Here is a 22694-nt window from a genome sequence, read left to right as displayed (position 1 = left end):
GATCACTTGCCCCTTATTATTTAAGGTTTGCTGCAGGAAAAAAAAAAGTAATGAGAAGAAAAGTACATTTAAAAATATTAAAGTGTCGGTACTCTAACAATCTAAAACACAAATATTGAAAAAAGGAACAAATGAAACAAGCTAAACTAACCAAAATAGTAAATTTATACTTCAAAGTAGCTCATGGAGTAAAAATTTGAATTTCCAATTTGTCAAATTGCTGGAGGACCTCTAAAGTCCAATTTCTTTAAATCCATTTAAACTGAAATTTTGCTTTTAGTGTGTATAATATATATATATATATTTTTTATGCAGCACAAGTGTAAAATATACAGAAGCATCTAGAGTCAGTGGAGAGCGGCTCTTACTGGTTTGTGATGTGGCTTTAGGTAAAACAAAAGATGTCGGTAACAGAGATTACAGCATCACTGAACCACCTGAAGGCTTCCACAGTTTACATGGGGTCCGAAGCGATGTGTGGAAGAATTCTCAGTTTATTGTAAGTTTTTATGTTTTCATTACTGATCATCCCTGTGTTGTTTGTGCTTGCTGACAGAGAAGCACCTTGTAGCTGACTGTGGTCTCCAATTAGATGCTAAACAGACAACTTCACCTTTACTCAAGGGTTGCGGGAAAGAAAATCACTTGATTCAGTCACTAGCAATAATGGCATGTAAAATTCAGCAGGCTATTTGTACCCAAAATGATCGATCGATAAACTTACATTCAGCCTGCCCGTACATGGTTCCAACCATCTATAGCCAGCTTAAGTTGGCGTACAGTGACAGGAAGAGTGCTGGTTAGCAGGCGGAATGTTTTCCCCTGTCACATGAGCTGCATGCGCTGCTTAGCTTACATTGCTGTCACAGTCCCTGTGTGTCGGGATGGCTGACTCCTGAACATGTGTTGGAGTGATGAAGACAGCCAAAGACTGGCACTCAGCATAAGATGCCAGTGCCAGTGAGTTATGAGGACCGTTGAAGGAAAGGTAAGTTTATCTCCGCTTTAACACTGGACCCATGTCTGTTAAAATGTTTTGCATTATTTTATTTTTTTTATTAGTCCTAATGTTAATGTTGCAAAGATGATCTCCTAAACGACCATACCAATGTCTGGTTATCATCCTAACATACTGGATATGACAGGTAACACACAAGATAACATTAATTATGTATCTTGTGCGACAGTTCACTAGTTATTTAATGTGGACAGAACAACTATTTGCAAATGACTGAATCATATAGGCACCTCTCAGATGAGCACAGCTCAATCAACAGGCTGATTCCACACCTGAACATGCCTGTAGAGCTCAACCAAGTGATTCTTTTACTTTTAGAATGAAATAAACTCAGTGATCTCAAATTCTTAGATTGTGGGAGCTTTGTCCCAAGGGGAACTCCAAAGGAAAACATCTTCTTTAACTCAATATCACCATATAATAAATGTAAATTCTTATGTATATTATGTTAAATTCACACACACTCAAAACGGTATTTAGTTATGAAGGTTACAGATCAAGTACCCAATTTATATATCCTTGATTCCTTTTAGTTCCATGCTTCCATGCTTCAACAACTCCTTCTTTGGAATACTCCTTGCAGATAGATATGCTTGATCCACATTTGACCAATTGTAGCCCTGTTCAATAAACCTTTTTTCTCACCTTCTTTGCATCTAATTAGAAGTCCTTCTTGGTGGAGCAATCACGCCTGGATCTGATAAATTGACCCCTGGGTATGGTCCTGCTCAAATGAGCCAGGTGACAACTATGCACACAGAGGAGGGGTCCCTAGAAATTGGTTTACGATACACTTGTACATAGATTCTATAATCCAGACAAGATCCACTAACCGTTAAATCTTAGTAAACAGTTATTATAAGTTTCCTGTTCTTCAAAGGTAAACTTCAAGTCGTACTCCTTTTAGTATTCAGTGCAGGATCTTTTCCACTGACATACTACGGTTGATTTACTAAAATTGGAGAGTGCAAAATGTGATGTAGCTGTTCATGGTAGCCAATCAGCTTCTAACTTCAGCTTGTTCAATTAAGCTTTGACAAAAAACCCGGAAGCTGATTGGTTTCAGTGCACAACTGCACCAGATTTTGCACTCTCCAGTTTTAGGAAATCAACCCCCATTGCATCTATCAACTATAAAAATGTACAGAGAAAATAGCTTAATTTGGGACCTAAAGGCATCAGTGTCTCCAAAGACGTGGCACTCCTACCAACAATCCATGTCGATGTTGCTTGTTAATGGGTGCAAATCTGGCACCCATGGAGACGCCTCAACTTTGGAAATAGCAATTCCTATTAAACAATAAATAATTATAGGTTTACAGAAAAATTACTCCCTCCAAAGTATAGTTCTAATAAAAAGATTTTTCAGTGTAACAATCCAAATAAGTTATAAAGTTCTCAGCCCTCATCTACAGGGCATCAAAGAATACAGTGAAGTAGCACCAGAAGTTGGAGAATCTGTTTCATCAGGTCTCCCAAATGTTAACTTTGCAAGGAAATTTTACCTTTGCTTAGTGAATTAGGTAAATCTGTACTGACCTCAATCATCCGATCGTTTGTGAACATGAAATCAAAACAAAACAGTTTTTTTTAAATCTTCTTGCACAGGTTTGGGTAAGATTTCACCATTCACTAAGCTAATTAAAAATTCCAGTGCACTTCAGCATGCCATTTTATATATGCCTGACATGGTTATGAGGGTGTGTGATTGGTGTTTAAAGTCATTATTTTTGTGTGATTTTATCAGAGATTGGATTGAATCCTCAAAATGCAATGGGTGAGTTTAAAAACTTTGCTATTATCTAGCGTTAAGTATGATTATCAGGGTATTTTATATAGTTCCGGGAAGGGCAAAAGTATTATTTTTCTTAATTGTGAAGTGCTGCAGTCAGCATTAAAATACTGCAGCACATAAGGTTGGACTGCTGCTCTCAGCCAAAACATAGCAGCCTGACCTTTCAATGATCCAGCACACACCCCCATCACACCACTTTAGTTAATTGTGCTCTAGCTCCCTGGGGGGGGGGCGCGCATGCCAGACTGCTGGAGAGCTGTACCGCCATGTTGTGTTTGAGAGCAGTGATTCTATTCTTCTATTCTTTCGTTGTGCTTCCATAGCAGGGTAGTTTAACTCCTGAAAAAAAAGAAGCACAGCAGAATATTTATTACTGTATATGCACCTGACTGCCCTATAATAATAAAGATGATTCTATTGGGCTTTACATTTTGTCTAGAATCTAACATGGATAATAAATGTTTGCTTATTTTTCAGGATGATGAATTTGTGGTGTATAATGTAAATCAGGTGAAGATTAGATATGGTGTTCAGTTTTGCACTAGCAAAGACACACCTAATTTGAGAAGTGAACTTGCAGTAACTTTACTAGAGGAGAATGAGCAGATGATAACTTGTGAGCCCACAGAAGGTAAGAAGCGCACTGCACAATGTTTACATTTCTATAACCTATATAAACCACTGTGCAAGAGTTTTAGGCAGGTGTGAAAAAATGTATATTAAGAATGCTTTCAGAAATAGAGGTATTAATAATTTTGTTTGATCAATTAACAAATGAGAAAGTAAATGAATGGAAGAGAAATCCAAATCAAAACAATATTTGGTGTGACCCCCCTTTGCCTTCCCAAACAGCATCAATTCTTCAATTCTAGGTACACTTGCACACAGTTTTTGAAGGAACTCAGCAGGTAGGTTGTTCCAAACATCTTGAAGAACTAACCACAGATCTTCTGTTAATGTTGGCTACTTCAAATCCTTCTGTCTCCTCATGTAACCCCAGACAGATTCCATAATGTGGAGATCAGGGCTCTGTAAGAGGCAAACCATCACTTCCAGGACTCCTTGTTCTTCTTTACACTAAAGATAGTTTTTAATTACATTGGCTGCATGTTTAGGGTCATTGTGATGCTGCCGAATAAATTTGGGGGGCAAACGCACACCTTCCAGAGGGTATGGCATGATGGATAAGCATCTGCACATATTTCACATTGATGAGACCACACTTATGGACACTGATGAGACTGCACTGATGAGCAGTTACACTGCCCACTGCTTTATTGACACCGTCCCCTGCCAAATATCTGTAGGAGGGGTTTCCACTATCCCTGCAAAGTTTGCAGTCATTTTTAATGTCTTATTTTCAGTCTGATGTGTGTTATATGTGACGTTATATATCACAGAGACCGGTATTGTGGTAACATTGAAGTTTATTGAGGTTTCCACCATTATTGTGTTATTGATTAGTAAGTTAGTGCTGCACTTTTTTTTGTTTTTTTGTTTTTCTCATGCCGACATTTACTTTTGTCACATGCTGATGTAAAGTAGCATGGGCCAGATCTTTCTGTGGTGCGGCTAGAGATGTTCTCATACACCATACTAGCACTGATTACTATTAGAAAGACCTCAAAGCTGCAGCAGGAGGAGGAATATTTCTAATACTGAATTACAGCGGAGTACAGTGTGTATAATATATAATTGTGGGATGTGTCTACAGTTTGGTAATGATTACATAAAGCAAGGCAATATGTTTGTCTGTTGTGGCTGGAGGGGGAAAGCACAGACATGGCTGTATCCTACCTATCCTGCTGTGTGTTACTGAGTAGTGTGGCTGGCTGCCTGCAGAATGAGGGGCGTGATTCATGTTGAAGTGGGCTTGTTCACATTTAACATGTACAGGCCTAGTGTACCCTCCCACATTCACAAAGCATGATGGGAAATGTAGTTTGATTACAGTGTAGTGAGAGAAGAGGATATGATGTAATCCCTGTGCTAAAGTGGTGTTCCACCCAAAAAAAACAAAACTACATGAAAAATCCTAAAAAAAAATACAAAAAAAATTTGGATATATATATATTTTTTTTACTCACCTCTAAATGCCTGTTGCTAGGGGGTCCCTCGTAGTCTGCCTCTTTCGGTGCCTGGGCTGGTGGCATCACTTCCATCTTGGCACAGGAAGGGCTCAGCTCTGCTCCCTCCCTCCTGTCAATCATCTGGGACCCATTACAGGTCCCAGGTGACTGAGCGGCCAATTTCGGGTGCGCACTGGGTGCCAGGCTGTGAAGCCACAGCCCGGCGCCCACAGTTGCAATGCCGGCGCCACCGAACGGAGGGGGAGACGAGCGGGGCTTCGATCCCCCGCATCGCTGGACCCAGGGACAGGTAAGTGTCCAATTAAAAGTCAGCAGCTGCAGTATTTGTAGCTGCTGACTTTTAATTTTTTTTTTTTTTTTTTTTTTAGTGGCCCTCCTCTTAACAGCTCCTCCTTGGCAGAATACATGCAGCATTTTTTTGAATTGGAGAGCTGACTTCCTGAAATTCAATTAGACTTTTCTCTTCAATGGTAAGGAATTTCACAAATGTAATAACTGTTTAGTGTTTTGTGTAGGGGGGTGTACTAATGGGGGATTTTTTGCCGATCCCGGAGTTCTGCTTTAAAGCAAATCCCAAAGATTGAGTTATCACCAGAACAGGTATAGAGGAGAAATCTTCCAGTGGGGACACTATTTCTAGTGGCTGTGGTGACAACTAGTGATTCACTCACTTTGAAAGGATTTCTTTGGCAAAAAAAAAAGTTGACAGGGCTTATCTATCTGATCTACTTATCTTATCTATCTTACATCACAACATAGTGCTGTATATTATGACATGGATTACAGAAAATAGTGCCAAACCTGTCTTATTAAAGCGGAGCTCCACCCAAAAGGGGAAGTTCCACTTTAAGACATCCTAACACCCCCCCACCCCACCCCTCTGCCTAAATTGACATGTAGTTTTGGAGGAGAGTAGATACCCAGTTTTGACATATATCTTCTTCTTCTGCTTGGGTCGTCTAGGCAATCCAAGCAGAAGTTTCCCTTCTCCCCCTCCTCACAGTCTTCTGGAACACGTCTTAGTTCCCAGAAGACTTTGGAATTATTCACAAAGCGTAGCGGGCAGCCGGCTGGGAAGCCAAAAACTGCACAGCCGGCTGTGACTTGTTTTCATTAGAGAGCGGTCTAAAGTCCGCTCTCTGCTGACGTCACACAGATCTGTCCAGGCACCGCGTCATCCCGACTCTGGGTGTCTGTATCCCCCAGATGCCTGGACTGATGGCCGTCTCAGCCTCTCAACGAACCACCCCTCCACAGCTCAGCGCTACAGTGAGCATGGAGGAGCAAAGCAGGAGAGCTGCTAATTGACAGGTAGCAGATCTCTGCTCGGGGAGCTGAGAGAACCGAACCATCTGCGATGTTCGATGGCTCATTTCTCAGTGCAGAGATGCCAGGGAACAGATGCAGCATCGGTTCGATGCTGCATCCACCTAGGTAAGTATGATTATGGGAAAAAAAAAATTCACATACTTCTCTTTTAAGTGGAAGGAATTGGTACTTGATGATCTCATCTTTTATTTGATCTAGTCTGGTCATTAAAGGGCAGATGTCCTGTGCTGAGCTTCAAAGGGAATATCCTATATCCTATACTGGGGCAAGCCAGGCGAACCGGATCCATTTCAAAGTGTCCTTTCTAGGCCAAATTGGATGGTACCGGGCCTCGTGTCCGAAGAAACGAGGTTTTACCTGTAACGCTTCTCTTTTTAGAGAGCTGGACCCCGCATTTCAGAATTTGGTTTTTCTAGCCTTATTCTTGGCCGGGTGCTTTACAGGCCCAGAACTGCGGATCTCCCTATCGATAGGGGGCCCCAGTCTCTGAAGGTTTTCCAAACGAAGCTCACCGTGAGAGGTGAAGATTGGATCTGTATAACAGAACCCTGCAGCTGGATAAGGTAAGGGAGATTCCACAAAGTAAATGTATGCTATGCCTATTGTCGCCACCGGGGGCTGCCAAGAGCACATACCTTCACATGCTTGATTGTCTGTCTCAGTGTTCACGCTGCACAGCTCCTCCAGCCGAGCTCCAGGTAGGATGGGATGGGGGCTCTTCCTGCAGGGATATTCCCCCCAAGATTGGGGGGGGCCGCAGTGGTCTGTGAGGCGGTAGTATACCGCACTATCACCGCCGCCACCGCCGCCATTACCATGTGGCAGACCCCATCATCTGCCGGCCTCTCTCCTTCCTCCTCCACCCCAGCCTCCCCTCCACGCTTGTCCCGGAGCGTCGGCTCGCGCGGGAAAGTGCGCGTTTTTTGAAAAAATGAGGGGGGGTGGTCAGAGCGTCAGCGCGATGTCCGGCGTGCTTAGCCGCCCACATTGCCGGCTGCACAGGCTATAAGAAGCACACTTTTCAGGTGCACACAGCCTATGGAGGGACACAGAGCTGACGGTCGCATGTAAGGTGGGACACAGGCATTCTCCTAGGCAGCATTTACTAAGAAACACTTGACTGGGCATTGGTAGCAGTAGCAGTTGCTGGACTACATCGCTCAGCAATCAGTGTTTCATTTTTGTGATACCTCCACCTTGTTTGCTTTGCACTATGGGTAGAAGAGGTACAAATACCCCAAAAACCAGAGGCTCTAGGGGATCTCCCTCATGCTCTGAGGACCCCCCTTCTGCAGCACCTTCCCCCCCTGAAGGACCTGGGATGGCTGGCCAGGGAGAGCCGTTAGGGTCAGGGGCTGCATCTGCTTCTGGCACTTCAGCCCCTGTATACAATTACGCAGGAGGTTTTTTCCTCAACCATTAATGGTCTAGAGAAAAGATTAATGGCCTTAATCGCATCTTCACTTAGTGGAAGAAAATGCACTAGGTCTTCCTCTGTTACCCAGGACCCTCAGGCAGAGGAGCTCTGGGAAAAAGGAGAAGAATCCCTTTCAGAGGATCAAGATGGGACTGATGATTCCTCCTCTGAGGAATCAAGTGGAGAAGGGCCCTCTTCAGCTTCTCAGGACCCTCGGTTACCCTCCCACATTCACAAAGCATGATGGGAAATGTAGTTTGATTACAGTGTAGAGAGAGAAGAGGATATGATGTAATCCCTGTGCTAAAGTGGTGTTCCACCCAAAAAAAACAAAACTACATGAAAAATTCTAAAAAAAAATACAAAAAAAATTTGGATATATATATTTTTTTTTACTCACCTCTAAATGCCTGTTGCTAGGGGGTCCCTCGTAGTCTGCCTCTTTCGGTGCCTGGGCTGGTGACATCACTTCCGTCTTGACACAGGAAAAAAAATGGAATCCCTGTTGAAGGATATTTTCTCCTTAGCAGGTTCAGTAGCTCAACCTGCAGTGGCAGCGATCGGAGTCTGTCAATACTTAAGAGACCATGTTAAGCAGGTCCTTAAAGTTCTACCTGAACAGCAGGCCCAGGGGTTGGCTAACCTTCCAGCGGCCTTATGTTTTGCTGTTGACGCCATCAGAGATTCTATCATCCAAACCTCTCGTCTTTCACTTAGGTTGGTGCATATGCGTAGAATCTTATGGTTAAAAAATTGGTCAGCCAAAGCACCATGTAAGAAACTTCTGGCTGGATTTCCATTTCGTGGTGCAAGGCTGTTTGGAGAGGATTTGGACAATTATATCCAAAAGATCTCTAGTGGGAAAAGCACTCTTACCTGTTAAGAAAAGGAGTAAGCGTCCCTCTTTCAAACGGGCTCTTTCCCCAGTGCCAGGAGCATCAGCCTCCAGGCAGTCGCGACGGCCTCCTCCTTCAGGGTCTAGAAATAAATTTCAGAGTCGACCCCAGGGACAAAAGAAGTCCTGGGGGGAAGAAGCCTACTAGACAAGACACTAAAGCCTCTGTATGAAGGAGCGCCCCCGCTCGCTCGGGTGGGGAGGAAGACTGCTACGGTTCTCAAAGCTCTGGCAGGAGGATTTCCAGGACAGATGGGTAATCTCCACGGTAACTCTAGGTTACAAACTGGAGTTCCAAGAATTCCCCTCTGCTCGTTTCCTCAGATCAAGTGTCCCCAGAGATCCAGAGAAAAAGCAGTCGCTCCTTCTAGCGTTAGAGCGACTATTGTCGCAAAAAGTCATCATGGTGGTTCCCACGAAAGATCAAGGATTGGGATTTTATTCCAACCTTTTTACGGTACAAAAACCAAATGGAGATGTCAGATCCATTCTGGATCTAAAGGATCTGAATTGATTCCTAAGGATTCGATCCTTTCGCATGGAATCAATTCGGTCAGTAGTCTCCATCCTACAGGGAGGTGAATTTCTGGCATCAATAGACATCAGAGATGCGTATCTGCATGTACCCATTTTTCCTGCTCATCAAAAGTACTTGCGCTTCGAAATAGAAGGGCGCCATTTTCAGTTTGTGGCTCTGCCTTTTGGGCTAGCCACTGCACCTCGAGTGTTTACAAAGATCTTGGCTCCTCCTCTGGCCAGATTAAGGGCTCAAGGTATAACTGTCATAGCATACTTAGACGACCTGCTCTTAATAGACCGGTCGGTAGCCTGTTTTAGCGGGAACTTGATGACCACAGTCAACTACCTGGAACACCTAGGTTGGATTCTCAACCTAGAAAAGTCTTTCTTAAAACCAGTAAGAAGACTGGGCCTGGTCATAGATACAAGCCAAGAGAAGATATTTTTACCTCAGGCAAAGATCACTGCCTTAAGAGAGCTGATTCTGGTAGTCAGGACAAAAAAGGGTCCTTCTGTCCGCCTTTGTATGAGGCTGCTGGGAAAGATGGTAGCTTCATTCGAAGCAGTTCCCTATGCTCAGTTTCATTCAAGACTACTGCAACACAGTATCCTGTTGGCCTGGAACAAGAAGGTTCAGGCATTAGATTTTCCGATGCACCTGTCTCGTGCAGTGCGTCAGAGCCTCAGTTGGTGGTTAATACCCGAAAGCCTGCAGAAAGGGAAATCCTTTCTACCGGTTACCTGGACGGTGGTAACAATGGATGCCAGTCTTTCGGGTTGGGGAGCAGTTCTGGAACAGTCTGAGAACTGGCAGGCGGACTATTTGAGTCGCCAGCGGTTATTCCCAGGGGAATGGTCTCTTCACCCCGACGTCTTTTGGGCCATATGCCAAAGATGGGGGGTTCCAGATGTAGATCTCTTTGCATCCAGATTCAACTAAAAGATCGACAAGTTTGTGGCAAGAACAAAGGATCCTCTTGCATGCGGGACAGATGCGTTGGTGATTCCGTGGCATCGGTTCTCACTGATTTATGCATTTCCTCCTATTCTACTACTGCCACGACTCCTTCGCAGGATCAGGCAGGAAAAGAAGTCAGTACTTCTGGTGTCCCCAGCTTGGCCCAGGAGGACTTGGTATGCAGAAATAGTAAGGATGACAGTAGGTTCCCCGTGGACCCTACCGTCACGTCCAGACCTGTTATCTCAAGGTCCAGTGTTCCATCCTGCCTTACAAACGCTAAATTTGATGGTTTGGCTATTAAAACCCAGGTTCTGAAGAGTCATGGGCTTTCAGGTCCTGTGATTTCTACCTTAATCAATGCAAGGAAGCCAGCTTCCAGAGTGATTTATCATTTAGTCTGGAAAGCTTATGTATCCTGGTGTGAATCCAGGGGTTGGCATCCCAGAAAATATGTAATAGGTAGAATTCTTGACTTTCTACAAATGGGATTAGAAATGAAGCTGGCCTTGAGTACCATCAAGGGCCAGGTCTCGGCCTTATCAGTATTATTTCAACGACCACTTGCTTCACATTCTTTAGTCTGAAACTTTATGCAGGGGGTGACGCGTCTTAATCCTCCGGTTAAGGCGCCCCTAAACCCCTGGGACTTGAATTTGATTCTGTCAGTTTTACAGAAACATCCTTTTGAACCAATACGTCAAATTCCCTTGGTCTTGACAAGAAAGTTAATTTTTCTGGTAGCCATTTCTTCTGCTAGATGAGTATCAGAATTAGCAGCTCTTTCCTGTAAAGAGCCTTATTTAATCATACACAAGGATAGAGTGGTATTGCGCCCTCATCCTAGCTTCCTACCGAAAGTGGTTTCAGGTTTTCATCTAAACCAAGATATTGTTCTGCCTTCCTTTTTTCCAGATCCCTGTTCTGCGGAAGAAAGGTCACTACATTCTTTGGATGTAGTAAGAGCAGTCAAGGCCTATCTGAAAGCAACTGCTCAAATTCGCAAAACGGATGTTTTGTTTGTGCTGCCAGAAGGTCCCAATAAAGGACAGGCAATGTTAAAATCTACCATTTCTAAATGGATTCGACAAATGATTATTCAAGCTTACGGTTTGAAACAGAAAATTCCTCCTTTTCAGATCAAGGCACACTCCACAAGGGCTATTAGTGCTTCTTGGGCAGTGCATCACCAGGCCTCTATGGCTCAAATCTGCAAGGCCACAACCTGGTCTTCAGTCCATATATTCACCAAATTTTATCAGGTGGATGTGGGAAGGCATGAGGATATCGCCTTTGGGCGTAGTGTGCTACGAGGTCCTCAGGTCTGATTACACCCTACATTGTGTGGTCCCCTCCCCTCAGATAGCATTGCTCTGGGACATCCCATCAGTAATTACTGAGGCTCTTTGTCCCGTGATGTACGAGAAAGAAAATAGGATTTTTTATAACAGCTTACCTGTAAAATCCTTTTCTTTTGATGTACATCACGGGACACAGAGGTCCCGCCCCTCTTCTAATACACTTATATTGCTTTGCTACAAAACTGAGGTATCCCTGTAAGGGGAGGGATTATATAGGGGGTTGAACTTCCAGATTAGGGTGTGCCAGTGTCCAATCACCTAGTGATACCCTATATAACCCATCAGTAATTACTGAGGCTCTGTGTCCCGTGATGTACATCAAAAGAAAAGGATTTTACAGGTAAGCTGTTATAAAAATCCTATTTTTGTCAACAGAACAGAAAGTAAAGAATAATCTCTGCAATGTCACACAGATAGAAAAAAAAAAACCTGGGGGGGGGGGTTTACCTTTCCCAATTTATACAAATAAGAAAGTTTGGCTTCAAAGATTCTTTAAAATCTTGTTTCCTATATTGATATGGTGCCAGCGCATTATGCAGCCAGGCCCAGACCTACTGCGCCTACTGGTTAACCTGCAAAGACTGTGTACCTACAGGAACCAGTATTGGAAATCCATCTCAATAGCTAATAGATGCAGGGTACATAGAGGCAATCACATTACTTGCTTATAAGCCAATGTATTCCTGCTCTTTAACTTACATAGCCTTGCTCCTCACAGTGGTCTTGGTTAGAGGTATTTGTTGTTGCAATTCTGTTCAACAATGACTTTTTTAAATTTTATTCTACTTATCTCTGGCTTGATTATATTTCATTTGGCTTCTAAAGCTCTCTTGCAACATATTCTTTAGGGCACAACATTTTTGTCCTAGATTTCTGTTTCCATCTTGGTTTGGTAATGATATACTCTGTCAAAACTGTTATTTTCATATTGCAGTTGAAAGCACAGAAGTGTGCTGGGATGGGCACTTTCAGAAAGCATACCGTATATACTCGAGTATAAGTCGAGTTTTTCAGCACATTTTTTTGTGCTGAAAGTACCCCCCTCGACTTATACTCGAGTCAAGCACTTTTCTGCAGCAAAAAAATTCATTTTCCGAACCGAAAAAACCGGGGCCCCGTATCTCAGGGCCAGTTGGTGCTAGGAACCCCAAATTTGGTGTGCTAACTCAGTGGAACTGGGTCCACAATATATCCAAAGCTGGAGTTCCTAGCACTAAGTGGCCCCGAGATATGGGGCCCCAAAATCGGTTTGGAAAATGTCATTCTCTGCTGCAGAAAAGTGCTTGACATTTTTTTGAACCGATTTTGGGGCCCCGTATTTCAGGGCCACTTGGGGTTAGGAACCCCAAATTTGGTGTGCAAACCCAGTGGAACATGTACCATAACATATCCAAAGCTGGGGTTCCTAACACCAAGTAGCCCCGAGATACGGGGCCCCAAACTAGGTTCGGAAAATGTCATTCTCTGCTGCAGAAAAGTGCTTGACATTTTCTGAACCGATTTTTGGGGCCCTGTATCTCGAGGCCACTTGGTGCTAGAAACCCCAGCTTTGGATATTTTATGGTGCTAGTTCCACTGGGTTTGCAAACCAAATTTGGGGTTCCTAGCACTAAGTGACCCCGAGATACGGGGCCCCAAATTCGGTCAACTGTGTCCATCTGCAGCAATGTCATTTCGGGACCCTTTGGGTTCAGAGACCCCAAATTTTGGCTGCAGCTAGGGGGCATTTAGGAACCCTTAACTCCTGAGTTTGAAGTTCGGGGGACCTATGGCTGCAAATGGGCACAGTGAGGCATGCAAATGGGCACAGTGAGGCTGCAAATGGGCATTGTTGACCCTCTTTTCCACTTACAGTAGCTGTGCATTTCTCGCCCTCGTCTTATACTCGGGTCAATAAGTTTTTCCCATTTTTTTGTGGTAAATTAGGGCCTCGACTTATACTCGGAACGACTTATACTCGAGTATATACGGTAGTTTGTGAAAATATAAACTGATATTCAGTAGATGGTGTAACGATATCACGTACGGGACATGAAAAGCTGTAGCTAGCTGCCATCTTTTGTGGAAGTAGCCATGGCAGTTTGGCTAACCATGTAACCTTACAGAAAACTCTGAACTCCCTCCTTCCTCGTCTTAGGAATTCAAAGCTTTTTAAGGTCAACAGAAAAGGTTATCTCAACAGAGAAAACAGAACCAGGTTAGGTCAGTAGAAAACATTTGTTGTAAGGGCAGTGTTCAGGCCTGTCGTAAAACTATCACCCTCCCCATTCAGAGACCTAGCAGGCCTCGGCTGTAAATTGTCTGAATACACCTCAGTAGAATAAGTATGAAATTTCAGCATGTTTCATAACTTCTGACTTAGTAATAGCACAGCCATAATCTGGACATATTTAGTTTCCTCAGATAATATGGAACGTTTCAAGTTCAGACACCCCTATGTCAGGTCATATGGGAAACCCCTGGGACCACTTATTCCTCCAAAGCAGGCTATACGTTATAGAGATGGCATGTTTAGACTTGTTTTGAAGGAAATCTCAAGTTGAATAATAATATGGATATTTGGAGTCTGTAAACACTATAGATGCAGATATATGAATATGTATTGCAAAATCTACCTGGGACGTGGTCATGAGTGTAGACACCTCCCAGCAACCAACCCCTAAAACAAGATGACCAGACGATTGGTTACTGGTCACTGTCAACACCCCCTTTGATTTGACAGAAAAGAGGAGATGCCAAGACAATGGGCAGTTCTCCTTTTACCATCCAAGAAGAAACATCTGCCAAGTCGAGAACCGAGTACCTCATCGATCGAACTCTGATCAACCCTCGGACATTAATTGCAAGTATTCTTTCTTCCCAATTCTACCTTATTGCTTTGTGGCTGTATATTGTCTTTATCTTTTTGAAACATCTTTTTTCTGTAAATATTTTGTTTGCATCAACTTTGACCTTTTCATAATAAACCCTTATGTGGAAAAGTGTTAACCTTGTCTCTAAAGCTCTTAATGCAAGCTATAAACGAACCTGCCTCTTGAAGGGCGCTACTGTTATAGAGTAAGACTCTGAGCAGACCTGTCTGTGGTGGCAGTGTGTGTGGCAGACGCTTATTCTAAAATTATAATTGGTATTGCAAAATTACGAGTCTCCCCCGGCTCGGTCTTTTAAACGGGGGTGGTGGCAGTTAAAGGGTTAATTGTGTAATTAGCCCAGTGACAATTACTCTCAGGCTGCTCGCACCTAGATTGTGGTCCCGCAAGCTGGAAAATCTTTGTGCTGGGCACAGCTGAGAGTGGCATTGTTACGTAAGTGACAGCGTGGTGTGAGGTTGGCCGGTCCTTTGTCGCGAGTTAGCGAGGAGGGCAGGGATCTGACACCCGTGTTCGTCACAGATGGGCCCTCGTATTCATTGTAGGCATGCATTAAACTGGATTTTTTAAGGTGACAGACTGTTCAGCTATACACAGGCAGAAGACAGGAGTTGTTTTCTGTTCAACCAGTCCCTTATTGTACACATGAGAGTTGCAAAATTAGAAGGCATGATTGAAAGTGATGAATTACTTACCAATTATTACTGGATCTGATTTACTAAAGTGTAGAACAAGGTGAAACGTTCAATTCAAACTTAAATGCTAGTTTTACAATTTAGTAAATTAGAATGAATGTGCACTTGTATTTTTAACAGATGATCCAGTAGAGGATCTTCCTGAAGCCAAGGTCCCAAAAGGTGGTCTTCAGAGCAAGGATGGGCAGCAGGTTCCGCTAGAGAGCATTCATGTCAAAGCTCGATTAAAGGACCTTGCCGCTCAGGTATCTGTGACTTTTACACACTTTTGATCCCAAAAGCCTGTCGCCATTTTTCCTTCACTTACTTTGTGTCTCCTGTATTCAATAGGTTATCATTTTCCAGACCTACAAGAATAATTCTCTCTTTCCAATTGAAGCTAAATATGTTTTTCCTCTGGATGAAACTGCAGCTGTGTGTGGGTTTGAAGCATTTATCAATGGAAAACACATTGTTGGCGAGGTAAATCGAATTGATTGTTTAGGATAAATGTTTTACTAAAGTGATTTTGTATTAGTCTATAAAAAACTATTTTCTACATAGGTTAAGGAAAAGCAGCAGGCACATCGAGAGTACAGAACAGCTATCAGCCAAGGTCATGGCGCTTATCTCATGGACCAAGATGCACCTGTGAGTTTTATGCACAGTTTCCAGTATTAAAATATGTATTTAAGGTGATTTCAAGTTGGCTGTATGAGTAAAATTATGAAAACACTGGGGGATATTTACTAATACTGGAGCACTCAGAATCTGATGCAGCTGTGCATGGTAGACAATCGGCTCCTAACTTTAGCTTGGTCAATTACTTTGACAATAATACTTGGAGCTGATTTGTTTCTGTGCAGAGCTGCACTCTCCATTTTTACCAACACGTGTCTGGGGAATGCCCAGGAAAAAGCCAAAGTCTACTTACCACCAGCTTGCAGACAACCAAATTGACCTATCTAACAGTAAGCGTTAAAAAAGGGGTTTAATCCGCACGCATTTGCAAACGCATGCGTGAGCCACAGAGCCACGTCACGGCACCCTTGTATCTGTGGTCCTAACACTAAACTATGAGTGTCCCCACAGTGGAGGCACATGCATTTAATGGATAAATGAGAGCAGGTGGACTGGAGGGGAGCCCTCCCCTCCTTAAAGGTACAGGAGCACATCAAACACCCAGCAATAGCACAATGGATGCAAAGGTGTTGGTGCACTGCTGGACCAATACAAACACTCACGTGATAACAAAAACTTGCCATCACTCTCATTTATAGCTGGCTATCGCAGTAAGCAGCTTTGGGAGGCTAAAAAAGGTACCAACAAGTGTCTGGGGAATGCCCAGGAAAGTCTACTTACCACCAGCTTGCAGACAACCAAATTGACCTATCTAACAGTAAGCGTTAAAAAAAGGGGCTTATGCCCCGTACACACGGTCGGATTTTCCGATGGAAAATGTCCGATCGGAGCGTGTTGTCGGAAATTCCGACCGTGTGTGGGCTCCATCGGACATTTTCCATCGGATTTTCCGACACACAAAGTTGGAGAGCAGGAGATAAAATTTTCCGACAACAAAATCCGTTGTCGGAAATTCCGATCGTGTGTACACAAATCCGACGGACAAAGTGCCACGCATGCTCAGAATAAATAAAGAGATGAAAGCTATTGGCCACTGCCCCGTTTATAGTCCCGACGTACGTGTTTTACGTCACCGCGTTTAGAACGATCGGATTTTCCGACAACTTTGTGTGACCGTGTGTATGCAAGACAAGTTTGAGCCAACATCCGTCGGAAAAAATCCTAGGATTTTGTTGTCGGAATGTCCGAACGAAGTCCGACCGTGTGTACGGGGCATTAGTCCGCACGCATTTGCAAACGCATGCGTGAGCCACGTCACGGCACCCTTGTATCTGTGGTCCTAATGCTAAACTATGAGTGTTCCCACTCTCCATTTTTTTTTTTTTTTACAATTAACGTGGTGTTTTTATTGAAAAAAGGGTAAAACACATACAGAGTATAGACATTTGTGGTACAATAATAAAGTAGTTGGGGTACAACAGAAAATGAAGTCAATAGGGTATATGGTGAAGATACATAGCCAGCATAAGGCAAAGGCATATTACACACTCTCAGCACACCCAGGGTGTCATGTCGTGCCCTCCCCCACCCTCCTGCATGAGACCAATATACAAGCAATGGCACAGTAAAGGGAACCACATTCATCTGACTTATGTGTTGCAGTGGGACTTCTATGCTCATGCATAGATTATTCTACGGGTGTGTTACAAGTAGAGGCATTTTCCAACCAGGTATCCCACACTTTGCCATATTTGTTCGGGCATCCCCTGTGGGCATAGATTTCTTTTTTGTATGGAAGTACACCGTTAACATTAGCTATCCACTCACCCAGCGTTGGGGGAGCGGTTTGCATCCATCTTCTAGCTATTAGCAGCCTGGCTATGAATAACGATTCTTAAAGGAATATCTTATGGTATTTATCTAAGTCAGGGTCTGGGAACACTCCCAATAAGCATTGTTTAGGGCATAGTGTCAGTGGAGAGCCCATTTCATCATGGATGTATTTTACTATTTGGGACCAATAGTCTTGTATTACTGGACCTAGCCAGATGAGATGAAAGAAAGTGCTGGAGGGGTTATCACAGCGGGGGCAGTTTGGGTTTTGATTGGGCTTGTATTTGGTTATGTGGCGAGGTGTCAAATAGGATCTGTGTAGAATGTACAGATGTGTAAGGCGATCTGACAGTTTGGTGGAGACTTTTTTACAGGTTTCAAGGGCATCCTCCCATTCATCATCCTCCAGCTCCCCCACGTCCCCCGACCATTTGTCTTTCAACTTATATGCTATTGCCACTGCTGTGGGACTAAGTAGTGAATTGTAGAATCCAGAAATAAGTTTACGATGGTCAGACCCCAACATAATATGCAGAACATCTGTTTGCTTTAAATTGGGGGGATCCCCTCTGAATTGAGTATTGAGAGCATGGCGGAGCTGGAGATAGCGAAAGAGCATGTTATTAGGTAGGTCAAAGTCTGTTTTAAGTTGTTGGAATGATTTTAGGACATTGTCATGGTAGGCATCTGATATAAATCCTACCCCATGGTGGAGCCATAGTTCAGGATTTGGCACTCCCACTCTCCATTTTTAGTAAATCCCCCTCCCCACTGTGTATTAATACTGAAAACAGCACATGCTCTTTATGATCACATCTCTTCAGGTAAGAGTTATAAAAACAAGAAAATGTTCCTGCGCTGAAGTGTAAAAAAGGAAACAAATGAGCTGCAACTATAAATCACCCGAATATCAAATGTGATATAACAATATACATACACAGAAAATAGTGCATTTCTTATAAAATTATCAGTGTTATGTGTATATACATCAAACTAAACAACCATTACACGTTCATAAATGTCATAGGTTAAAAAGTGGTCAGCACACATTGTAAAAGAAAAACTGTGATAAAACGTCTTTGTGAATAAATTGAGGTTGATCTTCTCTCAGAGATTCTACTGAGAAATAAACCATGTGAAGAGACTAGGAAGTGCATCTTATATGCATGCCCACCACCACCATAAAGCCTATTACCAGATGGATGTTATCCCCAATTACTGAGATCCACAGCACATAGGGATCCTCAAATCCCCAACTGGAGTCGCCAAATCAGGTAAGTATGGTCAGCAGGGTCCCAGTATAAAAACGTAGTAATCACATCTCCAAAGTGAACTCAGATAACCATCATACAGGAAAAAGGAACAAAGGACTCACATAGCGTCAATACCGCTAGTACATCTTTGTTATTAAAACCATAAAAGGTATTCACATTGATCAGGCAGATACAAGGCAATCAGATAGTGGATGGCCTCACCAACAACTGGAATTGACAGGCGTTGATGACAACACATGTTCGTGGCCCCGTACAACTCGCTTCGCATCACTGTGCATCGTCAGGGGAAACCGGAGCAAGAACAAGCGGAGGTCTTTGACCATAATTCTTCTTCATCGTGGTTTTATATGCCCCATGTTAATGGACTAAAGGAAAACCCCCACAATTATCGTCAGGAGTTCACTTTGATATTTAGAATACGGCAAAAAAATAAAAATAAAAGTAATTCAGCAAGTCCCTGCAATAAAACCTGCAGTAAATGTGAAAAAATGTAAAAGTTAAAACAAAAATGTAATCTCCTGCAGTTTACAAGTTTTCAGATGTGGTGGCTACAATTGTTTTATTTTTTTTCTTTCCTTTAATTTTACTTAGTGATCCTGCTAGTAACACACTTCCTGTCATAGGGTGACAACAATCACTAACTGTACTGTATCGATAGAGTAGTGATGTTGTCAGCATAGGACAGAAAGTGTGTTAAGACTATAGAACACCTACCCCTCTTCATAGCATGGGGTGTGTGTTCTGTAGTTCACAGAAGTGAGCTGGAAAGGGCTGATTCCATTGTTGGAGATAACAATGCAGAGTGCACAGGACACAAGACAGCAGTGTATTTTTGGCAGGATCGACAGGTATTATTATGCACTTATTCAACCAATATAACAAAACGCTTTCAGTTTTAGAGCCGAAAGGGGAGCAAGATCATTGGCAGGGTTCACATACAGTATAAATTCACAAATGATGTACGGTAATGAAGAAACTGCATTTATTATGCTTGTGTGAAATACTACTATGTAATACTAGGACTTCTGATCATTGCTGCACTACAGCATTACACAAGTCCCAGAGTGTGAACAATTTATTTAATAATGTTGCATTTTACATTTCTACCATCTTATTTTTAATTTTTTTTGCAAACACTGTACATATGGTCTTCTGCATCGCTGTTGAGGGAAGGTCATGATACTGTTTATGCTAGTATTTATACAGTATAGTAAATAGTATTTATACAGATATTTCTCTTATAGGATGTCTTTACAGTGAGTGTTGGGAATCTGCCCGCCAAGGCAACTGTCATCATTAAAGTCACCTATATAATGGAACTGAAATGTTCATATTCTAGTGTGTCCTTCTCTATTCCTGGAACTGTGGCTTCTTGGCAAGAAGATCAAGCACTGAAAGAAAATACACAGGTAACTGTACTGCTCATTTTTATTATACTTTGTTTATTGTGTTTATTATACTCTGTATACACACATTATATATGAAAATCAATAGTCTAGATAGCTATTGCCAGCTAGACAAAATCCCAGTGAGCCAATGAGTGTGAAATATTACAGGTGGTGCTCTACTTTATCTTGAGCCTTTTTTATTGTTGGTAATTGAAGTACCTATTCCCTAGATCACTAACATTCCCTTTTAGATATTCATTTGTCCAGCCCTAATCTATGAAACTACAGTTTTCCATAACTTTTTTTGTTTTCCTTAGGATATCGTAGCAAGAGTGGGAATTGAGGGCGACAAGGCAGCGCAAGGGTAAGTGTAATGGATTTTAAAGGTGTTAAAGTGGAACTAAACTCTTACAAAAGGATACTGAGGTTTTTTTCCTTTTATCCCAGTTCTCCTCTGCTTTCTTCATGTTTTCTCTCCCTGCATTGTGCAAATATTATAGACTTTTTGTATGAACTTCCTATGGATGTGTGCATTCAGTGTTGCCAACCTACCGGATTGAAATTTACTGACACAACACCCAAAATTTGCTGACACTGTCAAGTTTTTACTGCCATATCTAAAAGTTACAAAATGACAGTTTTAAGTGCAAATTTCAGTATTTAGGCTACAAACAAGTACAATATGCAATTAGCAAAGTGATTTAAGGTAGATATTAAGGCAAAAACATATTTCTTATTTTGTTTTCGATATAGTAAATAAGTAGCTCAGGGACAGGACTCGAGAGGGCAAGAAATTAGAATGGACGGCACACACATGAAATTGACTCTCACAGTGACACTGACAGCAGTGTGCAGCAGCACAGATGATGATGGCACCTCACCAACATGACACATCCCCTCCTGGCATGGAGAGTCACAGTGACCCTCTCTCTCCATGCCAGGTGGTCCTTTCAGTCCACTCACGGCTTGTCTTCCTCCCGTTCTGCAAACCTGCACATGAGGCTCCAGCTGCTCCGTTCCCTTGCATCATGACTTCATGTGACACACTGCCGACACAGTCCGAACATACTGTAGCAGGCACTCGGATGGTTTCGGCCAAGCGTCACAGCCATATTTTTTACTGGCAACCCTTTTCTTTCTCTGGCATTTACTGGCAGGAGAAAAGGGCTCATTTTTTACTGGCTGCCAGTAGGGGTGCAACGGATCAAAAAACTAACGGATCGGATCGATCCTCGGATCAGAGTCACGGATCGGATCATTTTCGGATCAGCAATTAAATGTGAAAATCAGAGGTGTTCTGTCACATTAGCAACCATGTAAGGTCAGCAGGTTTGTTGTTGCATTTAAAATTTAACATCTAAACAGTCCGTCCGATCTACAAATACTGTATTTATGCATATAAGCTCCATTTTGTGTTGAAAATAGCTGTTAAATCCAAAACTCCGGTGGGTGTAACAAGATGTCCGTTTGCCCCCTTCTCACTCTCTCATTACAGTACTGTACAGGAGTGTGGGGTGTAGTAAGATGGCGGTGACGAAACGTCACTTCTTGACGAGACAGCGGCCGCCGCCGGGTGTAACAAGATGGCCGCCGCTCCGGAGCTAGGCCGAAGCCGCGGCCTTTCCTATGGCCGAGGCCACAGAGCGCTCCGTGGATCGCGGGTGTGCCGATCCGCGGAGGTTGACCCGTACGGATCACGGATCGGTGACGATCCGTTGCACCCCTAGCTGCCAGTAAAAATACTGGCGGTTGGCAACACTGTGTGCATTCTCTAGAAGTGGCTTAACATCAGTTTTACTGGGGTGACTCTAGGAGAACATGCCAGGTTTCTGTACATTGGAATGCTGGTAGTAGTCCACAGTGCACAGGATAGTTTGAAAACACTGCAACTAAACTGAGCAAGTGTTATCATCCTAGGCAAGAACTGCCTCTGAATACACCTTACTTGCATGATTCAAGCCTCATGCACATGGACAATTAGTTGCTCTGTGTGCTGGGGCAGAAAAATGGCAAGCACTTTCTGGTGCCCGAGTAGCTGTATACAGCCACAAGTGAATGGCTATAGGAGGCTGTGCTTAGGTAAATGCTGATTGCTTCTGCATTGGCATTTACCTGCACATATTGTGGTTCTTCCCAAACATGAAAGTGGCATACAGAAGTGCTGTATGCAGATACATTGGTAAATGCCAGCGCAGAAGCCATCAGCCTTTAACCGAGCACAGTTGCATACACCCATTTATTTGTATTGCCAGCTGTGCGTGGCATACACTGCTCCCTTGGTGCTACAAAAGCACCAGGGATTTTTACTCCTCAGCGCAGTTCAGTCCTTGAAAGCAGGACTATAAAAAATATATATATATATTTTTATTTACAGGGACATGTGCAACAACATATTTGATTTATGTGTTTGGATTTAGATACAATTTAAAGCCAAAGTGTAGTCAAAATCAGAAAAATCAGCACAAGGGACATAGCTTACAGTCAGTAGGATATGTCCCTTGTGCTGATTTCTCTGCTATTAGTAGTGATCCTTTTTTGTCCTAACTACCATCCCCTAACCCCCCACCACCGTGAGCTGGGTTTATACAGCCCAGCTATGCCCTTCTTTTCCACCCATCTGCTGCATTCATAAAAGCTGTACTACAGCTTCTGTGAATGAAACAGGATGTAATAATGGAGGATGGGTGGATG

General features: G+C 43.0%; 1 protein-coding gene across 6 annotated transcripts in view; it reads left to right on the top strand.

Annotated features, from left to right (window-relative positions):
- Positions 1-22694, top strand: part of PARP4 (poly(ADP-ribose) polymerase family member 4) — a 570213-nt gene that overhangs the window by 108528 nt on the left and 438991 nt on the right. For all 6 annotated transcript variants that reach the window (XM_073613478.1, XM_073613479.1, XM_073613476.1 and 3 more), the window contains exons 13-19: positions 316-499; positions 3291-3444; positions 15068-15192; positions 15278-15409; positions 15491-15577; positions 19860-20024; positions 20321-20367. In XM_073613478.1, coding sequence (XP_073469579.1) covers positions 316-499; positions 3291-3444; positions 15068-15192; positions 15278-15409; positions 15491-15577; positions 19860-20024; positions 20321-20367 — 894 coding nt within the window. The remainder of the gene's footprint in view (positions 1-315; positions 500-3290; positions 3445-15067; positions 15193-15277; positions 15410-15490; positions 15578-19859; positions 20025-20320; positions 20368-22694) is intronic.

The sequence above is a fragment of the Aquarana catesbeiana genome, linkage group LG02, assembly GCF_042186555.1.
Source record: "Aquarana catesbeiana isolate 2022-GZ linkage group LG02, ASM4218655v1, whole genome shotgun sequence".
NCBI lineage: Eukaryota > Metazoa > Chordata > Amphibia > Anura > Ranidae > Aquarana > Aquarana catesbeiana.
This window is presented reverse-complemented; position numbering and strand designations above follow the sequence as displayed.